General features: G+C 47.2%; 1 protein-coding gene across 1 annotated transcript in view; it reads left to right on the forward strand.

The window, feature by feature from the left end:
• acsf2 (acyl-CoA synthetase family member 2) overlaps positions 1-24,241 on the forward strand; it is a 240,488-nt gene that overhangs the window by 74,350 nt on the left and 141,897 nt on the right. The window contains exons 6-8 of the mRNA XM_068004423.1: positions 5,859-6,021; positions 15,266-15,361; positions 23,383-23,531. Coding sequence (XP_067860524.1) covers positions 5,859-6,021; positions 15,266-15,361; positions 23,383-23,531 — 408 coding nt within the window. The remainder of the gene's footprint in view (positions 1-5,858; positions 6,022-15,265; positions 15,362-23,382; positions 23,532-24,241) is intronic.

Below are 24,241 nucleotides of genomic sequence, written 5' to 3' on the forward strand. Positions count from 1 at the left end.
GCCAAGCTGCTCCTGGCTGGCCCGAGCATCATCTTCTTACCTGTCGCTGTCAAAGTCACCACTGCCCTCAACAACCTCTCCTCCGCATCCTTCCAGGGTGCCACCGGGGACATCGCTGATGTCTCTCAGTCGTCCGCACAAAAGAGCCCTGCAAATACACCTACACCCACTCTGTAGTGACACAATGGGTGGCATCAGTTGTGGGTCTTCATTGTGATCCTCAGGAAAGGGCATTATTGCACAAACCAGACAAGATTCGCAAAGACGTGGCAGTAGTGGTGCCAATATAATATGTGATGTGAGTTGGTCAGAAATTAAATATAAGTAACAACCATGACAAACCCTCAAACACCCTTGTGCATCCCCTTCATGCTCACGACACGTTTGCCTTACGCTGCCTACTGCACATATGTGATGCATGCCCTGTGGCTGCAGCACAGGTAGTGGCAGGTTGAGTGAGGCTGACCATGAAAGAGATGCATGAGAGGGTGAGTATGAGATAGAGCCATGAGATTGTATGAGGATTGGGTTGAGTGGTAGTGGCGGGATGAGTACTGGCGAGGTGAGTAAGTGCAGGTACGATGAGGATGAGGTTTGAGTGGGTATGAGGGGTGATGTGACAGAGTAGTGTTGGCAGTGCAGAAGGAGATGTGGGTTGGGGGCGGTGATGTGGCAGACGGAGTGTAGGGGAAAGAGTAAGTGTACTCACTTTGGCTGACCTACTGAGGTCATTGGAGCACCTCCTGCACTGTATGCAGGTGGGCGATATGTTGGTGGTGCTGGTGACCTCCTCTGTCACCTCGAGCCAGGCCTTCCTGGTGGCAGAGGCAGGCCGCTTCCTCCCGCCCGCCGGGAGGAAGATCTCTGTCCTCCCCCTCCTCCTCACCCCATGTATTGATACCTGGAGTGAGGCATCATCAAACTGGGAGCAGCCTTCCCCCTGGGCTGCTCCATGCTGTGATTTTTTTCTGTTTGTTGCAGCATCAGTCAGTGGAGGACTGCCCCTTTAAATAGAGCTCCTCCAGCTGACAGATCTTACTGCGCATGCACAGCCCGCCCGACGCGCAGATCAGCAGTGGGGAACCCGGAGGAGCAGGTAAGTGGATCCAATTAGTGGATTGGATGCTACAATCGCGTGGGAAGCTGACTAATTTCACCGGGCGCGTTACCCACGCGCCCGATAGCCCCCCCGCCGAGAACCCACAGCCCTGCTAACATCGGGCCCATGGTTGCAAAGTGACCAAGTTTGGGAACTAAATATTCCAGGGTAAATGACATCTAGAAAAGACAGGCAGAATGGAAAAGGAGGGGGTGTAGCCCTAATAATAAAGGACGACATAGGGACGATGGTGAGAAAGGATCTTGGCTCAGAAGATCGGGAAGTAGAATTAGTATTGCTGGAAAGTAGAAATAACAAGGGGCAGAAAACACTGATGGGAATAGTTTATAGGCCACCTAATAGTAGCTATACCATTGGACAGAGTATTAATCATGAAATAATAGGAGCTTATAACAAAGACAATGCAGTAATCATGGGGGATTTTAATCTTCATGTAGACTGGGCAAATCAAATTGGCAAAGGTAGTCTGGAGGACGAGTTCATGGAGTGCATTTGAGACGGTTTCCTAGAACAATACGTCATGGAACCAACCAGGGAACAAGCTATTTTAGATCTTGTATTGTGTAATGAGTCAGGGTTAATTAGTAATCTCACAGTAAAAGAACCTTTGGGAAGAGTGATCATAATATGATAGAATTTCACTTTGAGTTTGAAAGTAACATACTTAAGTCTGAAACTAGAGTCTTAAACTTAAATAAAGCCAATTATATAGGTATGAGGGGCGAGTTGTCAAAGGTAGATTGGGAAATTAGATTGAAGGGTTTGACAGTTGAGAATCAATGGCAAAGATTTAATGAAATATTTCAATATTCTCAATAAATATACATCCCATTGAGAAATAAAAACTCCACAGGAAAAGTGATTCACCCGTGGCTAACTAAAGAAGTTAAATTAGATTGAAAGAAGAGGCCTCTAATGTTGCCAAGAAGAGTAATAAGCCTGGGGATTGGGAAAGTTTTAGAAACCAACAAAGGATGACCAAAAAATTGATAAAAAGGGAGAAAATAGGATATGAGAGTAAACTAGCAAGAAATATAAAAAACAGATTGTAAGAGCTTCTACACGTATGTAAAAAGGAAGAGAGTAGCAAAAGTAAACGTTGGTCCCTTAGAAGCTGAGACAGGAGAAATTATAATGGGGAATAAGGAAATGGCAGATGCGTTAAACAAATATTTTGTATCTGTCTTCACAGCAGAAGACACAAAAAGCATACCGGAAACAGTGGGGAACCAAGGGGCTAATGAGAGTGAGGAACTTAAAACAATTAATATCATTAGAGAAAAAGTACTGCACAAACTAATGGGACTAAAAGCCGACAAATCCCCTGGACCTGATGGCCTACATCTGAGGGTTCTAAAAGAGATGGCTGCAGAGATAGTAGAAGCATTGGTTATGATCTTCCAAAATTCTCTAGATTCTGGAACGGTCCCAACGGATTGGAAGGTAGCAAATGTTACCCCGCTATTCAAGAAAGGAGGGAGAGAGAAAACAGGGAACTACAGGCCAGCCTGACATCAGTCGTTGGGAAAATGCTGGAATCCACTATTAAGGAAGTGGTAACAGGGCACTTAGAAAATCATAATATTATTAGGCAGAGTCAACATGGTTTTATGAAAGGGAAATCATGTTTGACAAATTTATTGGAGTTTTTTGAGGATGTAACTAGCAGGGTAGATAAAGGGGAACCAGTGGATATAGTATATTTGGATTTTCAAAAGACATTCGATAAGGTGCCACATAAAAGGTTGTTACGCAAGATAAGGGCTCATGGGGCTGGAGGTAATATATTTTCATGGATAGAGGATTGGTTATCGGACATAAAACAGAGAGTAGGGATAAATGGGTCATTCTCAGGTTGGCAGGCTGTAACTAGTGGGGTGCCGCAAGGATCAGTGCTTGGGCCTCAGCTATTTACAATCTATATTAATGACTTAGACGAAGGGACCGAGTGTAATGTATCCAAGTTTGCTGATGATACAAAGCTAGGTGGGAAAATAATCTGTGAGGAGGACAAAAAGAGTTTGCAAAGGGATATAGACAGGTTAAGTGAGTGGGCAAGAAGGTGACAGATAGAGTATAATGTGGGGAAATGTGAGGTTATTCACTTTGATACGAAGAATAAAAAAACAGAATATTTTTTAAATGGTGAGAAACTTTTAAAATGTTGGTGTTCAGAGAGACTTGGGTGTCCTTGTACAAGAAACACAAAAAATTAGTATGCAGGTACAGGAGGCAATTAGGAAAGCAAATGGTATGTTGGCCTTTATTGCAAGGGGGTTGGAGTATAAGGGAAGGGAAGTCTTACTACAGTTGTACAGGGCTTTGGTGCGACCTCACCTGGAATACTTCATACAGTTTTGGTCTCCTTATCTAAGGAAGGATATACTTGCCTTGGAGGCAGTGCAACGAAGGTTCACTAGATTGATTCCTGGGATGAGAGGGTTGTCCTATGAGGAGAGATTGAGGAGAATGGGCCCATACTCTTTAGAAGAATGAGAGGTGATCTCATTGAAACATATAAGATTCTGAGGGGGCTTGACAGGGTAGATGCTGAGAGGCTGTTTCCCCTGGCTAGATAGTCTAGAATTAGGAGGCATAATCGCAGGATAAGGGATTGGCCATTCAAGGCTGAGATGAGGAGGAATTTCTTCACGCAGAGGTTTGTGAATCTTTGGAATTCTCTACCCCAGAGGACTGTGGATGCTGAGTCGTTGAATATATTAAAGGCTGGCATGGATAGATTTTCGGACTGTAGGGGAATCAAGGGATATGGGGATCGGGTGGGAAAGTGGAGTTGAGGTCTAAGATCAGCCATGATCTTATTGAATGGCGGAACAGGCTCGAGGGGCCGTATGGCCTACTCCTGCTCCTATTTCTTATGTTCTTATGTTCTTGAGACAGTGGGAATGGAGTTGAGATCGGCGTGTAAGTCTCTAGCTGATTTTAACTGCTTACCTGCCCGATTTCCGCCAGGTGGACAGGGTTAAAATTTCCCCTACATGTCCAATGCCCAGTGCCCAAAGCTCCAACACCCCACTCACCTTACACTGGACCCTGACAGCAAGATTGCCAGAGACAACACTGTAAATTATTCAGTTCAGTAAAGCGTTCAGTTCTGAGCATCGCGCCTCAGGAGGGGTATATTGGCCTTGGAGGGGGTGCAACGCAGATTCACCAGAATGATTCCGTGCCTTAGAGGGTTAAATTAGGAGGACAGGTTGCATAGACTAGGCTTGTATCCCCTTGAGTGTAGAAGATTGAGGGGTGAACTGATCGAGGTGTTTAAAAGGAGTTAATAGGGTAGATAGAAACTATTTCCTCTGGCAGGGGAGTCAAGAACAAGGGGGCATATCTTTAAAATTAGAGCCAGGCCGTCCAGGGGTGAATTCAGGAAGCACTTCTTCACACAAAGGGTAGTGGAAATCTAAACTCTCTCCCCCAAAAGGCTGTGGATGCTGGGGGTCAATTGGAGCTTTCAAGACTGAGGTCGATAGATTTTTGTTTGGTAAGGGTATCAAAGGATATGGAGCAAAGGCGGGAGAATGGGGTTGAGTTACAGATCAGCCATAATCTGTTTGAATGGTGGAACAGGCTCGAGGGGCTGAATAGCCTACCCCATTCCTTTGATGCCAGTGTTGTTGGCAGCATCAAAATGCCCCTCAGGAGGGGGTCTCAACGGCTCCGTCCAATTGTAGGAAGCTAGCTGCAGCAAAGAAAAACCATCGCCTTCTGGTACATCAGTGGGCTGACTGTTAGTACAACTGGGCCTGTATGGTCCTGGCCCTGACACCAGGGAAAAATCCCACTCACCCTGACTGTTGTCAATGCAACATTATGTTTGTCCTGCCTGTGTGAGGTTTGCACATGTGCAGCAGTTAATTCAATCAAGCTGGTACCTGTTGCTGAATGTACTCTGGTGTAAAGAAAGAAAGACAGAGCTTGCATTTGTATCGCACATTTCATGACTTCAGGATGTCCCAAAGTGTTTATACAAGAACTCAGTATCAGCATTGTACCGTCCCAGGGCAGGTACAGCACAGGTTCGATACAGAGTAAATCTCCCTCGACACTGTCCCATCAAACACTCCCAGGGCAGGTACAGCACGGGTTAGTTACAGAGTAAATCTCCCTCTACACTGTCCCATCAAACACTCCCAGGGCAGGTACAGCACGGGTTCGATACAGAGTAAAGCTCCCTCTACACTGTCCCATCGAACACTCCCAGGGCAGGTACAGCACAGGTTAGATACAGAGTAAAGCTCCCTCTACACTGTCCCATCAAACACTCCCAGGACAGGTACAACACGGGTTAGATACAGAGTAAAGCTCCCTCTACACTGTCCCATCAAACACTCCCAGGGCAGGTACAACACGGGTTGGATACTCAGTTTACTCTGCCTCAGCAATGTGCCTCAGCCCAACCTCAGAAGAGTGCTGTTTATTCCCATTTACCACGCTAACCAATGTGGTGTAGAATTAGAGGTAAATCAGTACCGTGGGCCCATGCTCATTGATCAGAACGAAACTGCCTGTTCTCACTTCAGATAGGGGTCCCACACAGTCAGCAGACAGAGGAGACTTTCATCCCATGAATACGAGGTAGATTTGAAAGACCAGTGTCTATCCTCTGAACCTCACAGTGTGTACCTTATGACAAGTTCTCAGTCAGTGTTGGAGAATTCCCAAGAGCCTCCGTGATCTGGACACTGCTGATTGTCTTTGGTTTGTGTTTGTTTAGTCTCCCAGATCTCAAGACGATCATCATGATTGGCAGTAAGCCTCCTGGGACGTACAGTTTCAAGGAGGTATTTGAGGCGGCTTCGAGCAGCCATCACGAGCAACTACTGAATCTACGGAGGAAAATCTCGCCTGATGACCCAATAAATATCCAGTTTACTTCGGTAGGCCATTGTTACTTTTAATACCTTAAATTAGGCAAAACAAGTTTAAAAATAGTTAATAGAATGCAATGATACTGTGTATCACCAGAAGAAGGCGAAGCTAAGAATGGGAAGGAAATACACTGTGTGCTAAAATTTTAAATGGAGTTGAGGAACAGAGGGACCTTAGAATCAGAGAAAATTTACGGCACACAAGGAGGCCATTCGGCCCATCGTGTCCGCGCCGGCTGAGAAATGAGCCGCCTAGCCTAATCCCACTTTCCCGCATTTGGTCCGTAGCCCTGCAGGTCACGGCTCTTCAGGTGCACATCCAGGGATTTTTTAAAATTAGTTGAAGGTTTCTGCCTCTCTCACCCTCAGGCAGTGAGTTCCAGACCCCCACCACCCTCTGGGTGAAAACATTCTCCTCATTTCCACTCTAATCCTTCTACCAATCACTTTAAATCTATACCCCCTGGTTATTGACCCCTCCGCTAAGGGATATAGGCCCTTCCTATCCGCTCTATCTGGGCCCCTCATAATTTTGTACACTTCAATCAAATCACCCCTCAGCCTCCTCTGTTCGAAGGGAAACAACCCCAGCCTATCCAATCTGTCATCATAGCTAAAATTCTCCAGTCCTGGTAACATCCCCGTAAATCTCCTCTGCACCCTCTCGTGCAATTACATCCTTCCTGTAATGTGGTGACCAGAACTGTACACAGTACTCAAGCTGTGACCTAACTTGTGTTTTATACAGTTCCAGCATAACCTCCCTGCTTTTATATTATATGCCTCGGCTAATAAAGGGAAGCATTCCATATGCCTTCTTAACCACCTTATTTCCCTGTCCTACTACCTTCAGGGATCTGTGGACATGGCACTCCAAGGTCCCTCACTTCCTCTACACCTTAGTATCCTCCCATTTATTGTGTATTCCCGTGCCTTGTTTGCCCTCCCCAAATGCATTACCTCACACTTCTCTGGATTGAACTCCATTTGCCACTTTCCTGCCCATCTGACCAGTCCATTGATATCTTCCTGCAATCTACAGCTTTCCTCCTCACTATCAACCACACGGCCTATCTTTGTTAATCCGCAACTCTTTATCTGCAAATTTCTTAATCATGCCCCCTACGTTTAAGTCCAAATCATTAATGTATACCATCAAAAGCAAAGGACCGAGTACCGAGCCCTACGGCACCCCACTGGAAACAGCCTTCCAGTCGCAAAAACACCCGTCGACCATTACCCTTTGCTTCCTGCCACTTCCTGAACTCCCTGACCGGCGCGGGGCCCCCTGACTGGCTCAGTACTCTCTGACTGGCTCGGGGCCCCCTGACTGACTCGGTTCTCCCTGACCGGCTCGGGGCTCCCTGACAGGCTCAGTACTCTCTGACTGGCTCGGGGCCCCCTGACTGACTCGGTTCTCCCTGACCGGCTCGGGGCTCCCTGACAGGCTCAGTACTCTCTGACTGGCTCGGGGCCCCCTTACTGGCTCGGTTCTCCCTGACCGGCTCGGGGGCCCCCTGACTGGCTCAGTGCTCCCTGACCGGCTCGTTACTCCCTGACCGGCTCGATACTCCCTGACCGCCTCCGGGCCCTCTGGCCGGATCGGGGCCCTCTGACCGGCTCAGGGCCTTCTGACTGGCTCGGGGCCTTCTGACCGGCTCGGGGTCCCCTGCCTGGCTTGGGGTCCTCTGCGCGGCTCGGGGCCTTCTGACCAGCTTAGAGCCCCCTGACCGGCTTGGGGCCCTCTGAACGGCTCATGTTCAATGGTCCAAAAGCTGCCCCTAGACTTTCATTCCACCAATTTGGGTTGGGACCCAAGTCCCAGAGGTGAAATGTTGGTGTCAATTCTACTAACTATTCCAAGTGTGGTTTTGTACATTATTTGTACAGTTATGGTCCAGAGGATTCAGTGCGTTATTGCCAATTGGATATTTTGTCCCAACAATACTATTTATCACCATCATCAACGTTACTCACCCCCCCCAGCTTCATCCTGTGAAACTATGAGGTAATATTGTGGACAGTCGTATGACGGACTCTGTCAGAAAGTAAACAGCTAGCTTCCGAGTAGAAGTTTGAGATCTGAGAGTATACGCCATCAGTTCATTGGCCAAGTTCCCTCTACCTTCTCCCAGCTATGTGCTTCGACCCGATCCAGCACCAATGTGGCCTTTTTTACATTTCCGCACATCAACCACCCATCTGCCTTTCTGAATGACAGTGTGGTTTAGTAGGAAATCTATGATCAGCTCATTGATGCCCGAGTACAATGTCTTCACTACTGCAACCTCCAGGCTCAAATATGACGGCCATTGGTCTTTTCTCGGTATTGTTTGTCTGTTTGTTGCCGTGTCCAGTAACGCCCCAATGGCCAATTGCACTGGAACTTTCTGCACTCTTGCTTTTCTCTCCGACAGTAAGCACAGTTGTCAACACTGTACCTTTCACGCTGGATTGCTTCAAGGGCTGCCTGTCCTTCAAAACTCGGAGAGGAATAAACGACAAAGCAGCCATACATGACCATCATCAGAGAGGCTCCCACACACCCAAAGCAGTGATAGAGGGGGACTGGCACACAGATCCGTGGGTCCTAAAAATAACAGAGAGAGGAACAAACAAGACAGTTTGTTAATATATTTTGTATTTTCTGCCAATGTTCTCCTGTCCTCTTGTGAAGGCGTTGACTCTTGCTGGGGTTTGAGTTCTATGTTTACCGAGTACCCTGTAGTACATCACCCAAGTGACCATTCTTCATGTGTAAGCCTACACAGTGTGCTCGACCACAGGGGACATCACACTTGATGTTCGGATCATAGTATCATAGTAGGTACAGCACAGGAGGAGGCCATTCAGCCCATCGTGCCTGTGCCGGCTCTTTGAAAAAGCTATCCGATTAGTCCCACTCCCCTGCTCTTTCCCCATAGCCCTGTAAATTTTTCCCCTTCAAGTATTTATCTAATTCCCTTTTGAACATTGTTATTGAATCTGCTTCCACCACCCTTTCAGGCAGCGCATTCCCTATCATTACAACTCACTGGGTAAAAAAATGTTTCCTCATCTCCCCCCTGGTTCTTTTGCTGATTACCTTAAATCTGTGACCTCTGGTTACTGACCCTCCTTTTAGTGGAAACAGTTTCTCCCTTGCTCTATCAAAACCCCTCATAATTTTGAACACCTCTATTAAATCTTCTCTTAACCGTCTCTGATCTAAGGAGAACATCCCCAGCTTCTCCAGTCTCTCCACGTGACTGAAGTCTTTCATCCCTGGTACCATTCTAGTAAATCTCCTCTGCACCCTCTTCCTAAAGTGCCCAGAATTTAACACAACACTCTAGCTGGGGCCCAACTGGTGATTTCTGAAGGTTTAGCATAACTCCCTTGCTTTTGTACTCTATGGGCTCGATGTTAGCAGGGCTGCGGGTTCGCGGCGGGGTGGCTATTGGACGCGTGGGTAACGCGCCCGGTGAAATCAGTCTGCCCCCCGCGCGATCGCAGCCCAATTGGATCCACTTACCTTGTCTTCCGGGTTCCCCACTGCTGATCTGCGCGGCGGGCGGGCTGCGCATGCGCAGTAAGCTCTGTCAGCTGGAGGAGTTCTATTTAAAGGGGCAGTCCTCCACTGACAGATGCTGCAACAAATAGCAAAAATTACAGCATGGAGCAGCCCAGGGGGAAGGCTGCTCCCAGTTTAATGATGCCTCACTCCAGGTATCATTAGATGGGGTGAGGAGGAGGGGGAGAACAGAGATCTTCCCCCCGGCGGGCGGGAGGAAGCAGCCTGCCTCTGCCACCAGGAAGGCCTGGCTCGAGGTGGCAGAGGAGGTCACCAGCACCACCAACATATCGCCCACCTGCATACAGTGCAAGAGGCGCACCAATGACCTCAGTAGGTCAGCCAAAGTGAGTACACTTACTCATTCCCCTACACTCCATCTGCCACATCACCGCCCCCACCCCAGATCTCCTTCTGCACTGCCAACACTACTCTGTCACATCACCCCTCATACCCACTCAAACCTCATCCTCATCTTACCTGCACTTACTCACCTCGCCAGTACTCATCCCACCACTACCATTCAACCCAATCCTCATACAATCTCATGGCTCTATCTCATACTCACCCTCTCGTGCATCGCTTTCACGGTCAGCCTCACTCAACCTGCCACTACCTGTGCTGCAGCCACAGGGCATGCATCACATATGTGCAGTAGGCAGCGTAAGGCAAACGTGTCGTGAGCATGAAGGGGATGCACAAGGGTGTTTGAGGGTTTGTCATGGTTTTTACTTATATTGAATTTCTGACCAACTCACATCACATATTATATTGGCACCACTACTGCCACATCTTTGCGAATCTTGTCTGGTTTGTGCAATAATGCCCTTTCCTGAGGATCACTATGAAGACCCACAACTGATGCCACCCATTGTGTCACTGCAGAGTGGGTGTAGGTGTATTTGCAGGGCTCTTTTGTGCAGACGACTGAGAGACGTCGGCGATGTCCCCGGTGGCACCCTGGAAGGATGCGGAGGAGAAGTTGTTGAGGGCAGTGGTGACTTTGACAGCGACAGGTAAGTAGATCGTGCTCGGGCCAGCCGGAAGCAGCTCGGCATGAAGGAGGCTGCAGATGTCCACGACTACATGTCGAGTGACTCTGAGCCTCCATGTGCACTGCTGCTCAGAGAGGTCCAGGAAGCTGAGCCTCGGTCTGTGGACCCTGTGGCGAGGGTAGTGCCCTCTGTGACGCATCTCTTTCTGCGGTTGCCCTCCCTCCTGCTCTGCAGGTGGATGTGTCACAGCACTGTGTTGTGGAGCTCCACGTGTCAGAGGTGGACGGCGAGGCTGGTGAGGCTGGTGATGCTGTTCACCCTCCGAGGAGGTCATGACTGCAGCTACAGCGGCCCCCATCCGGAAGATGTACATCTGAGGGGGTCCGCAAGGTAGGTAAGTGTGTCCTCACACCGGGGTTGTGGTTCCGAGTCGGTGAATTTTCTTGTTAGGAGGAGGGTGGTGGAGGCCAACCTTTGTCCAATGTGACGGAGTGGCCACCTGTCGAATGCACCTTTGCAGCTGCCACAGGCTGATGGCTGCAACACCTCCGTTTGAACTGGGAGTGTTTCCACCAGTATGGGAAACAGTCTCAGTTCAGTGTAAAATCCCACCCCTCCTAATAAAACAGCTCAATCAGGTCTGTAAACGACCTGAACAAGCAACACAAATACTTTCAAGTGGAACCCCGCTGGCTTTAATTGCCTGCGGGTGTCCCACCTGCGGGGGCTGCGCGCGCACGCCGGCGCGTCAGTGGGGAATCCGGAAGTGGGCGGGTTGGAGCCGGGCTCCGAACCCGCTCCGGGATTCCCCGATTTTCAGAGCCCCCCCCCGCCAGGAATGCACCCGATAGCGGGTGCTAAAATGATGCCCTATGCCTCTATTTATAAACCCATGGATCCCATATGGTTTTTTAACAGTCATATCAACTTGCCCTGCCATCTTCAAAGGTGGACATGAACCCCCCAGGTCTCTCTGTTCCTGCACCCCCTTTAAAAATGCTATGTAAGATTATTTCTTATACCGTGGTTTAAAGTTGCAAACTATTACTACACAAGGTGCTGGCAAAGTCCAGCAACTGCAGTAAAAATATATGAAGCATTATTACCACCATTCGCTTGTTTTTATTTCACTGTTAGTTAATTTTCCAACTGAAGTCTGAGTTAAAGTCTGGTGCAGTGTTATTGTACCATACTCTGCTGACGAGCAGAATCACGTGATAAAACCAGTAGTTGCTCCCTGCACACACTACATGTGTACCTAGGTATCTGGGCAAGTGTGAGCACTCTCTGGGACATGGGGAGCTGGAGCTCACCTCTGAGAGTAATATGAAACACAGAGGCCAAAAAGAGCTACAGTAAAGAAACCCCAAACATGTAACAGGTTTTGGGACTTTCAGGGCCTGGAAGGGATTTTGTTTTAATTCATTGCTTTAAAGGTGTGATTCAGCTTTAAAAGGGCTAACTCCCTGAGACGTAACATTTTTAATCAAATATTTAAAGCCAGTTAGAATGTTGTTTTGAAAACAATGGGAAGTGATTGAGTACATTCTGTAGGAGTTTGCACGCGGCAGATGGTTCTGAAGGTAGGACACTAGACAGGGCAGCCGTCACATCCTGTTCATTTTTTCATGTTACATTAGATTTGAGACAATGAGGTTCGTTAAGGTCTGGTCCTAGGTATTTCTTGCCATTGTGATAGAATAAGATTTCATTACATGTGCCTGGCAGGGGGCCTGACTGGACAGGGTATACGGCTGCCGCCAGCTCCCTCATTTCATTGCTATGTTTCTATTTTCTGTACTTCAAAAAAAAAGCGCTCTCAGGATAAGAACGTCGCTGGCATGGCCGTCATTTATTGCCCACCCCTCGTTGGCCTTGAGAAGGAGCCTTCTTCTTGAACTGCTGCAGTCCGTGTGGTAAATGTTCTCCCACAATGCTGTTAGGTGGGGAGTTCCAGGATTTTGACTCAGTGATGATGAAGGAATGGCCGATATATTTCCAAGTTGGGATGGTGTGTGATTGGGAGGGGAACTTGGAGGTGACGGTGTACCCATGCACCTGCTGCCCTTGTCCTTCTAGGTGGTAGAGGTCACAGGTTTTCAAGGTGCTGTCAAAGAAGCCTTGGCGAGTTGCTGCAGTGCATCTTGTGGGTGATACACACTGCAGCCACAGTGCGCCGGTGGTGAAGGGAGTGAATGTTTAGGGTGGTGGATGGGGTGCCAATCAAGCGGACTGCTTTGTCCTGGATTGTGTCAAGCTTCTTCAGTGTTGATGCAGCTGCACTCATCCAGGCAAGTGGAGAGTATTCCATCACACTCCTGACCTGTGCCTTGTATGTTGTGGAGAGGCTTTGGGGAGTCAGGCGTTGAGCAACTAACTGCAGAATACCCAGCCTCTGACCTGCTCTAGTAACCATGGCATTTATGTGGCTGGTTCAGTTGAATTTCTGGTCAGTGACCCCTCCCCAGTATGTTGATGGTGGGGGATTCGGCGATGGTAATGCCGTTGAATGTCAAGGGGAGCTGGTTAGACTCTCTCTTGTTGGAGATGGTCATTGCACTTGTCTGGCGCAAATGTTACTTGCTACTTATCAGCCCAAGTCTGGATGTTGTCCAGGTCTTGCTGCATGCGGGCACGGACTGGTTCATTATTTGAGGGGTTGCGAATGAAACTGAACGCTGTGCAATCATCAGCAAACATCCCCATTTCTGACCTTATGATGGAGGGAAGGTCATTGAAGCAGCTGAAGATGGTTGGGCCTAGGACACTGCCCTGAGGAACTCCTGCAGCAATGTCCTGGGGCTGAGATGATTGGCCTGCAACAACCACTACCATCTTCCTTTGTGCTAGGTACGACTCCAGCCACTGGAGAGTTTTCCCCATGATTCCCATTGACTTAATTTTAGTAGGGCTCCTTGGTGCCACACTCGGTCAAATGCTGCCTTGATGTCAAGGGCAGTCACTCTCACCTCACCTCTGGAATTCAGCTCTTTTGTCCATGTTTGGACCAAGGCTGTAATGAGGTCTGGAGCCGAGTGGTCTTGGCGGAACCCAAACTGAGCATTGGTGAGTAAGTGCCACTTGATAGCACTGTCGACAACACCTTCCATCACTTTGCTGATGATTGAGAGTAGACTGATGGGGGGGTAATTGGCTGGATTGCATTTTCCTGCATTTTGTGGACGTGACATACCTGGGCAATTTTCCACATTGTCGGGTAGATGCCAGTGTTATAACTGTACTGGAACAGTTTGGCTAGAGGTGCGGCTCATTCTGGAGCACAAGTCTTCAGCTCTATAGCCAGGATGTTGTCGGGGCCATAGCCTTTGTTGTATCCAGTGTACTCAGCCGTTTCTTGAAGGAGGGAAGGTCATTGAAGCAGCTGAAGGTAGTTGGGCCTAGGACACTGCCCTGAGGAACTCCTGCAGCAATGTCCTGGGGCTGAGATGATTAGCCTCCAACAACCACTACCACCTTCCTTTGAGCTAGGTATGACTCCAGGCACTGGAGAGTTTTCCCCCGACTTCGTTGACTTCAGTTTGACCAGGGTTCCTTGGTGCCACACTCTGTCAAGCTTGATGCCAAGGGCAGTCACTCTCACCTCACACTTATATTCATGTACACCAGTTTTGTAAAGCTTTTAAACATAAAAAATATTCAGAGGGAGCAAGGGTGACTGTAATTGAGACATTGGGAATATTGTTTGTTTGATAAACCTGAGGTACTAGAAAACTATAAGGTAATCCTGAGAGCTGGAGCCTGTACTTATGCGCTACTGAAAGAGTGACAATAGGAAGAATATTAAGAATTATTTCCTGTAGAAATGCTACAGTCTGATTTTAGCATGTTTTTGCCAGCTCTCCTGGTGGCAGCGTGTAACTGGGCCATGCAATTTGAAGGTCCCAGCTTTGATTCCTGGTCCGTGCTGAGTTTGCTGATCTCAGCAGGGAGACACTCCTGGGGATTCAGTGTTCCAGGACTTGCCTCTGTGCTCTGAGTGTGGGGTGGGGAAAAATCTTGGCCAAGATTCCTGCTCTTGATCCCTTCTCAGTGATTGCTGCTTGAGAGTGTGGGTGTGGGGTGAGGACAAGGTCTCGCTCAGTGTCTCTCCATCCACTGACTGACAACCCATCGACCTCTCCAGGTTTACACATAAAGAGTTGCCACTTGAGCAAGGTACCACTAGGCTGCTGGCACCTGTGGAACTGAACCCCAGCATGAGTCAGGGGGAGAAAGGGGAAGAGATTGAGTACTCTGAAAAAAATATTTTCGCTGTTGCTGTTTCCAGATCCCTGCAGCCAGTTTTCTTCTTGTTTGGACAATTTTCTTCCTGAATGTGACGTGTTTGCACCTGGAACAAAGTCAGATATCTCACTAATTTGACCCTGGAATGTTGCTGGGACCAGAAGAAAACTTGCAGGATTTGTACTGAGGACTATAATAGAACAATAGAGGTTTACAGCGCAGGAAGAGGCCATTTGGCTCATTGTGTCTGAGCCAGCTCTTTGCTGGAACAATTCAAACTAATCCCACTACCCTGCTCTCTCTCCATCGTTTGTATCTTCCTTTGCTTCAAATGTCTATCTACTCTTCCATTATAAGATGCAATGATCCCTGTGGCAAAGCATTCTGTGTTCTAACAACTCTGTGGAAAGAAATATCTCTGCCATATATTTTACTGAGCATGTGTGTGTGTTTTCTCTAGGGCACCACAGGAAGCCCCAAAGGAGCCACCCTTACCCACCATAATATTGTCAACAATTCCCGTTTCATAGGCTATAGGATGGGCTACAGTTGGCGGGTAAGTTCATGGTTTTTGACGATGTTACTTTTCCTTCAATGATGATGTCTCATTTACAAATTTTTTTTTCCTCTTTAGTAGTGCAGGTTAACTGATTTTAAACTTTCTCCCATCCAAATTTAAATGCCTCAGACCTTCAAATGGGTAGTTGACAAGTTCCTGAAGGAAGAAGACATGCTGAGTAATGGGGGGCGGGGTGGTGGTGGGGGTGCGGTCGTGGGGGTCATTGGCTCTTTGGTTGAGAATACGTTGAATCATGGGCAACACAGTCTCCTGCTTGATTTCCTTAGGGAGTTGGAGTGGGATTTTTAAAAATTAATTCTCGGGATGTGTGCACTCCTGAAAAGGTCAGCATTTATTTCCCATTCCTAGTTGCCCTTAACTAAGTAGCTTGCTAGGCCACTTCAGTGGGCAGTTAAGAGTCAACCACGTTGGTGTGGGACTGGAGTCATATATAGGTCAGACCGGGTAAGGACGGCAGGTTTCCTTCCCTGAAGAACATTAGTGAACCAGCTGGGTTTTTACAACAATCCGACAGCTTCATGGTCACTCTTACTGAAATGAGCTTATTAAATCCAGATTTTTGAAATTCTCAAACTGCCATGGTGGGAGTTGAATTTGTGTTCTCTAGATTATTAATCTCTGGATTACAAGTCCTGTAACATAACCATGAAGCTACCGTTTCCTAGTTTTTCTTGAATTGGCCGCAGGTTTTTCTGATTTTTTTCCACTCTTGTGAGTTAGGAGTTGGGGTGTACAAGGTTGTACCATTGACTGGTGGTTTGGTCTTGATGGATCTAATGGTCAGAGAAGTTGTGACAAACCTCCTAAACCCCACGCCAAATTCCTCATCAAGATCTCTTCCTCCCTTAACCTCAGCGTCGAGCAACTCCTTATCCTCTGTGATTTCAACCGCACATAAGCTCCCCAGTGCCGTCATCTCCAACGTTCTACCCTCCTATAGCCCCTCAATCTCACCCCTTATATAAATTCTCCCATCCACACGGGTTCTGTGACTCGAGGGCACTACGCAGAATTTTATTCTGATTTCATCCGATTTGGCCCCTTCGATTTAACTTTGTTATTTCAGTTGTTCTTTTAAAAATCAGCATGGGTGGGATATCCCTCTGAGGTTGATGATGGTGGTCTCTGGGTGGGTGGGATATCCCTCTGAGGTTGATGATGGTGGTTTCTGGGTGGGTGGGATATCCCTCCGAGGTTGATGATGGTGGTTTCTGGGTGGGTGGGATATCCCTCCGAGGTTGATGATGGTGGTCTCTGGGTGGGTGGGATATCCCTCCAAGGTTGATGCTGGTGGCCTCTGGGTAGGTGGGCTATCCCTCCAAGGTTGATGATGGTGGTGTCTGGGTGGGTTGGGTGGGATTTCCCTCTGAGGTTGATGATGGTAGTCTCTGGGTGGGTGAGATATCCCTCTGAGGTTGATGATGGTGGTCTCTGGGTGGGTGGGATCTCCCTCAAAGGTTGATGATGGGTGGTCTCTGGGTGGGTGGGATATCCCTCTGAGGTTGATGCTGGTGGTCTCTGAGTGGGTGGGATATCCCTCCGAGGTTGTTGATGGCGGTCTCTGAGTGGGTGGGATATCCCTCCGAGGTTGTTGATGGCGGTCTCTGAGTGGGTGGGATATCCCTCCGAGGTTGTTGATGGCGGTCTCTGAGTGGGTGGGATATCCCTCCGAGGTTGATGATGGGGTGGCCTCTGGGTGGGTTGGGTGTAATATCCCTCCGAGGTTGATGATGGTTTCTGGGTGGGATTGGATGGGCTATTTAGGAATGACAGCAACCTATCTCAGAACAAGATCTTCAGCGTCTGCATGTTTCATGTTTTCCGTTCCATTTATCTACATTAAAGTCCATCTGCCATTCCTTATCCCACCTATTCCAGATGCCTCTGAATGCTTTACACGTATTGGCACTGTTCCATGTTCTGAGTGGCAACTCCTCCCTCCCTTGCACCCATTTTACTGGTTCTCTTTGTGTTCTTGGCATTCTAACAGTTGCCATGGTAACAAGAGTTCTTCCAATAGGTAAAGTAGCTGAATCACGACAGAAGGTCTAAGGGTCAATCCCTATTCCATATTGAGATAGCTAGCCTCTACCTTGGTTCAATGGGTGCTGCCATTGGTGGGTTCAATGGGGTGCTGCCATTGGTGGGTTCTAAAGGGATATCGCCATTGGTGGGTTCTATAGGAACATTGCCATTGGTGGGTTCTATAGGGGCTCTGCGACTGGTGGGTTCTATAGGGGCACTGCCATTGGTGAGTTCTATGGGGGCACTGCCATTGGTCTCGTAGACCAGTGGGCGGAGAATCACTTTCCATGAAAGTGGGTATATTGCGGATCAGATGGGATGCATCCTAGATTGCTGAGGGAAGTAAGGGTGGAAATTGTGGAGGCTCTGGCCACAATCTTCCAATCCTCTTTAGATATGGGGATGGTGCCAGAGGACTGGAGAATTGCAAGTGTTACACCCCTGTTCAAAAAAGGGGAGAGGGATAAACCCGACAATTCCAGGCTAGTTAGTGGCAGGGAAACTTTCACAGACAATAATCCGGTACAAAATTAATTGGCACTTGGAAAAGTATGGGTTAATAAATGAAAGTCAGCACGGATTTGTTAAAGGAAAATCGTGTTTGACTAACTTGATTGAGTTCTTTGATGAAGTAACGGAGAGGATTGATGAGGGTAGTGCGGTTGATATTATGCATATAGCCTTTCAAAAGGCATTTGATAAAGTACCACATAATAGACTTGTTATCAAAATTAAAGCCCATGGGATTAAAGGGATAGTGACAGTGTGGATACAAAATTGGCTAGGTGACAGAAAGCAGAGAGTAGTGATGAATGGTTGTTTTTCAGACTGGAGGGAAGTATACAGTGGTGTTCCCCAGGGGTCAGTATTAGGACCACTGCTCTTTTTGATGCATATTAATGACCTGGACTTGGGTATAGAGGGTATAATGCAGATGACACAAAATTCAAAAATGTAATATACAATGTGGAGGATAGTAATAGACTTCAAGAGGACAGAGACAGGCTGGTGAAATGGGCAGACACGTGGCAGATGAAATTTAACACAGAGAAGTGTGAAGTGATGCATTTTGGTAGGAAGAATGAGGAGAGGCAATATAAACTAAATAGTACAATTTTGAAGGAAGTGCAGGAACAGAGACCTGGGGGTATATGTACACAAATCTTTGAAGGTGGCAGGACAAGTTGAGAAGGCTTTTAAAAAAAGCATATGGGATCCTGGGCTTTATTAATAGAGGCAAAGAGGACAAAAGCTCAGCGGTTATGCTAAATGTTTAGGCCTCAGCGGAATTATTGTGTTCAATTCTGGGCACCACACTTCAGGAAGGATGTCAAGGTCTTAGAGAGGGTGCAGAGGAGATTTACTAGAATTGTACCAAGGATGATGGACTTCAGTTACGTGGAGACACTGGAAAAGCTGAGGTTGTTATCCATGGAACAGAGAAGGTTAATGGGAGATTTGATAAATGTGTTCAAAACCATGAACGGTTTTGATAGAGTAAATAAGGAGAAACTGTTTCCAGTGGCAGAAGGGTCGGTAACCAGAGGACACAGATTTAAGGTGATTGGCAAAAGAACCAGAGGTGACATGAGGAAACATTTTTTTACGCAGTGAGTTGTAATGATCTGGAACGCACTGCCTGAAAGGATGGTGGAAGCAGATTCAATAATAATTTTCAAAAGGAAATTAGATAAATACTTGAAGGGGAAAAATTTACAGGGCTATGGGGAAAGAGCAGGGGAGTGGGACATAAGAACATAAGAACATAAGAAATTGGAGCAGGAGTAGGCCAATCGGCCCCTCGAGCCTGCTCCGCCATTCAATAAGATCATGGCTGATCTGATCCCAACCACAAATCTAAAGAACACAAGAAGTCGGAGCAGGACCTGGCCACATAGCCCCTGGGCCCTCTCCGCCACCCACAGGGCATTGACCGATCCGAACTCAGCTTCATGTCCAATTTCCTGCCCGCTCCCCATAACCCCTAATTCCCTTTACTTCTAGGAAACTGTCTATTTCTGTTTTAAATTTATCTAATGATGTAGCTTCCACAGCTTCCTGGGGCAGCAAATTCCACAGACCTACCACCCTCTGAGTGAAGAAGTTTCTCCTCATCTCAGTTTTGAAAGAGCAGCCCCTTATTCTAAGATTATGCCCCCTAGTTCTAGTTTCACCCATCTTTGGGAACATCCTTACTGCATCCACCCGATCAAGACCCTTCACAATCTTATATGTTTCAATAAGATCGCCTCTCATTCTTCTGAACTCCAATGAGTAGAGTCCCAATCTACTCAACCTCTCCTCATATGTCCGCCCCCTCTTCCCCGGGATTAACCGAGTGAACCTTCTTTGTACTGCCTCGAGAGCAAGTATGTCTTTTCTTAAGTATGGAGACCAAAACTGTATGCAGTATTCCAGGTGCGGTCTCACCAATACCTTATATAACTGCAGCAATACCTCCTTGTTTTTATATTCTATCCCCCTAGCAATAAAAGCCAACATTCCGTTGGCTTTCTTGATCACCTGCTGCACCTGCATACCAACTTTTTGATTTTCTTGCACTAGGACCCCCAGATCCCTTTGTACTGCAGTACTTTCCAGTCTCTCGCCATTAAGAAAATAACTTGCTCTCTGATTTTTCCTGCCAAAGTGCATAACCTCACATTTTCCAATATTATATTGCATCTGCCAAATCTCCGCCCACTCACCCAGCCTGTCTATATCCCCTTGCAGGTTTGTTATGTCCTCCTCACTCTCTACTTTCCCTCCCATCTTTGTATCATCTGCAAATTTTGATATGTTGCACTCGGTCCCCTCCTCCAAATCGTTAATATAGATTGTAAAGAGTTGGGGACCCAGCACCGACCCCTGTGGAACACCACTGGTTACTGGTTGCCAGTCCGAAAATGAACCATTTATCCCAACTCTCTGCTTCCTGTTCGATAACCAATCCTCCACCCATGCCAGAATATTACCCCCAATCCCGTGATTTTTTATCTTAAGTAATAATCTTTTATGTGGCACCTTGTCGAATGCCTTCTGGAAGTCTAAATACACTACGTCCACTGGTTCCCCTTTATCCACCCTATACGTTATATCCTCGAAGAACTCAAGCAAATTTGTCAGACATGACTTCCCCTTCATAAAGCCATGCTGACTTTGTCCTATTAAATTATGCTTATCTAAATGTTCTGTTACTGTCTCCTTAATAATAGACTCCAAAATTTTACCCACCACAGATGTTAAGCTAACTGGCCTATAATTTCCAGCCTTCTGCCTACTACCCTTTTTAAATAACGGTGTTACATTAGCAGTTTTCCAATCTGCCGGGACCTCTCCTGAGTCCAGGGAATTTTGGAAAACTATCACCAAAGCATCCACAATCCCTACTGCCACTTCCCTCAAGACCCTAGGATGGAAGCCATCAGGTCCAGGGGATTTATCCGCCTTGAGTCCCATTATTTTACTGAGTACCATCTCCTGAGTGATTTTAATCGTATTTAGCTCCTCCCCCCCGAGAGTCCCCTGTTTGTCCAGTGTTGGGATATTCTTAGTGTCCTCTACTGTAAAGACTGAAACAAAATATTTGTTCAGCATTTTTGCCATCTCCATGTTTCCCACCATTAATTTCCCGGTCTCATCCTCTAAGGGACCTACGTTTGCCTTAGCCACCCTTTTTCTTTTTATATAACTATAGAAACTCTTGCTATCTGTTTTTATATTTTTTGCTAATTTCTTTTCATAATCTAACTTCCCTTTCTTAATCAATCCTTTAGTTACTTTTTGCTGTCTTTTGAAGAATTCCCAATCTTCTATCCTCCCACTAAGTTTGGCTACCTTATATGTCCTTGTTTTTAGTCGGATACTATCCTTGATTTCTTTACTTAGCCACGGATGGCTGTCATTTCTTTTACACCCTTTTTTCCTCAGTGGAATATATTTATTTTGAAAGTTGTAAAATAACTCCCTAAATGAACACCACTGCTCATGTACCGTCTTACCCTTTAATCTATTTTCCCAGTCCACTTTAATCAATTCCGCTCTCATACCATCATAGTCTCCTTTATTCAAGCTCAGTACGCTTGTTTGAGAATCAACCTTCTCACCCTCTAATTGGATATGGAATTCAACCATGTTGTGGTCGCTCGTTCCAAGGGGATCCTTAACTAGGACATTATTAATTAATCCTGACTCATTACACAGGACCAGGTCCAAGGTTGCCTGCCCCCTTGTAGGATCAGTTACATACTGCTCAAGAAATCCATCCCTGATGCACTCAATGAACTCGTCCTCAAGGCTGCTCTGCCCAATTTGATTTGTCCAGTTAATATGATAATTAAAATCCCCCATAATTATGGCTGTTCCCTTATTACATGCCCCGACTATCTCCTGATTAATACTTCTTCCAGCAGAGTTGCAACTATTAGGAGGCCTATATACTACGCCCACTAATGTTTTTTTTCCCTTATTATTCCTTATCTCCACCCAAACTGTTTCATTATCTTGATGCTTTGTCCCAATATCATTTCTCTGTATTACAGTGATTCCTTCCTTTATTAACATAGCCACCCCACCTCCCCTTCCTTCCTGCCTGTCCTTCCTGATTGTTAAATACCCTGGCATATTTAATTCCCAGTCGTTGTCACCCTGCAGCCATGTTTCTGTAATGGCCACAAGATCATACCCATACGTAGTTATTTGTGCCGTTAACTCGTCCATTTTATTACGAATGCTACGTGCATTCAGATAAAGAACTTTCAAATCTGTTTTGTGACGCTTAGTTCCTGCTTTTTCCTTTTTTAACACTTTACCTATTACTCCATACCTTCTGTCCCTTCCTGTTACGCTTTCCTCTCTCTCCCTGCTCAGGTTCCCAACCCCCTGCCACTTTAGTTTAAACCCTCCCCAACAGCACTAGCAAACACTCCTCCTAGGACAGCGGTCCCGGCCCTGCCCAGGTGCAGACCGTCCGGTTTGTACTGGTCCCACCTCCCCCAGAACCGTTTCCAGTGTCCCAGGAATTTGAATCCCTCCCCCTTGCACCATTCCTCTAGCCACGTATTCATTTGAAATATCCTCCTATTTCTACTCTGACTAGCACGTGGCACTGGCAGCAATCCTGAGATTACTACCTTTGAGGTCCTATTTTTTAATTTACCTCCTAACTCCCTATATTCTGCTTTTAGGACCTCATCCCCTTTTTTACCTATATCGTTGGTGCCTATGTGCACCACGACAGCTGGCTGTTCGCCCTCCCCCTCCAAAATGTTCTGTAGCCGCTCCGAGACATCCTTGATCCTTGCACCAGGGAGGCAACACACCATCCTGGAGTCTCGGTTGCGGCCGCAGAAACGCCTGTCTATTCCCCTTACAATTGAGTCCCCTATCACTATAGCTCTGCCACTCTTTTTCCTCCCAGCCTGTGCAGCAGAGCTACCCGTGGTGCCAGGAAGTTGGCTGCTGCTGCCTTCCCCTGATAAGTCATCCCCCCCAACAGCATCCAAAGTGGCATATCTGTTTGAGAGGGGGATGGACACAGGGGACCCCTGCACTACCTGCCTGCATCTCTTACTCTTCCTGGTGGTCACCCATTCACTTCCTGCCTGTATACCCTTTACCTGCGGTGTGACCAACTCGCTAAACGTGCTATCCACGAGTTTCTCTGCATCGCGGATAGCTTTTTCAAAGAGCCGGCACAGGCACGATGGGCTGAATGGCCTCCTCCTGTGCTGTACCTACTATGATACTATGATCCGAACATCAAGTGTGATGTCCCCTGTGGTCGAGCACACTGTGTAGGCTTACACATGAAGAATGGTCACTTGGGTGATGTACTACAGGGTACTCGGTAAACGTAGAACTCAAACCCCAGCAAGAGTCAACGTCTTCACAAGAGGAGAGGAGAACATTGGCAGAAAATACAAAATATATTAACAAACTGTCTTGTTTGTTCCTCTCTCTGTTATTTTTAGGACCCACGGATCTGTGTGCCAGTCCCCCTCTATCACTGCTTTGGGTGTGTGGGAGCCTCTCTGATGATGGTCATGTATGGCTGCTTTGTCGTTTATTCCTCTCCGAGTTTTGAAGGACAGGCAGCCCTTGAAGCAATCCAGCGTGAAAGGTACAGTGTTGACAACTGTGCTTACTGTCGGAGAGAAAAGCAAGAGTGCAGAAAGTTCCAGTGCAATTGGCCATTGGGGCGTTACTGGACACGGCAACAAACAGACAAACAATACCGAGAAAAGACCAATGGCCGTCATATTTGAGCCTGGAGGTTGCAGTAGTGAAGACATTGTACTCGGGCATCAATGAGCTGATCATAGATTTCCTACTAAACCACAATGTCATTCAGAAAGGCAGATGGGTGGTTGATGTGCGGAAATGTAAAAAAGGCCACATTGGTGCTGGATCGGGTCGAAGCACATAGCTGGGAGAAGGTAGAGGGAGCTTTATTCTGTATCTAACCCGTGCTGTACCTGCCCTGGGAGTGTTTAATGGGACAGTGTAGAGGGAGCTTTACTCCATATATAACCTGTGCTGAACCTACCCTGGGAGTGTTTGACAGGGCAGTGTAGGAGGAGCTTTACTCTGTATCTAACCCATGCTGTACCTTTTTTTTTATTCGTTCATGGGATGTGGGCATCGCTGGCAAGGCCAGCATTTATTGCCCATTCCTAATTGCCCTTCAGAAGGTGGTGCTGAGCTGCCTTCTTGAACCGCTGCAGTCCGTGTGGTGAAGGTTCTCCCACAGTGCTGTTAGGAAGGGAGTTCCAGGATTTTGACCCAGGGATGATGAAGGAACGGCGATATATTTCCAAGTCGGGATGGTGT

The sequence above is a fragment of the Heptranchias perlo genome, chromosome 23 (assembly GCF_035084215.1).
Source record: "Heptranchias perlo isolate sHepPer1 chromosome 23, sHepPer1.hap1, whole genome shotgun sequence".
In the NCBI taxonomy this organism is placed as follows: domain Eukaryota; kingdom Metazoa; phylum Chordata; class Chondrichthyes; order Hexanchiformes; family Hexanchidae; genus Heptranchias; species Heptranchias perlo.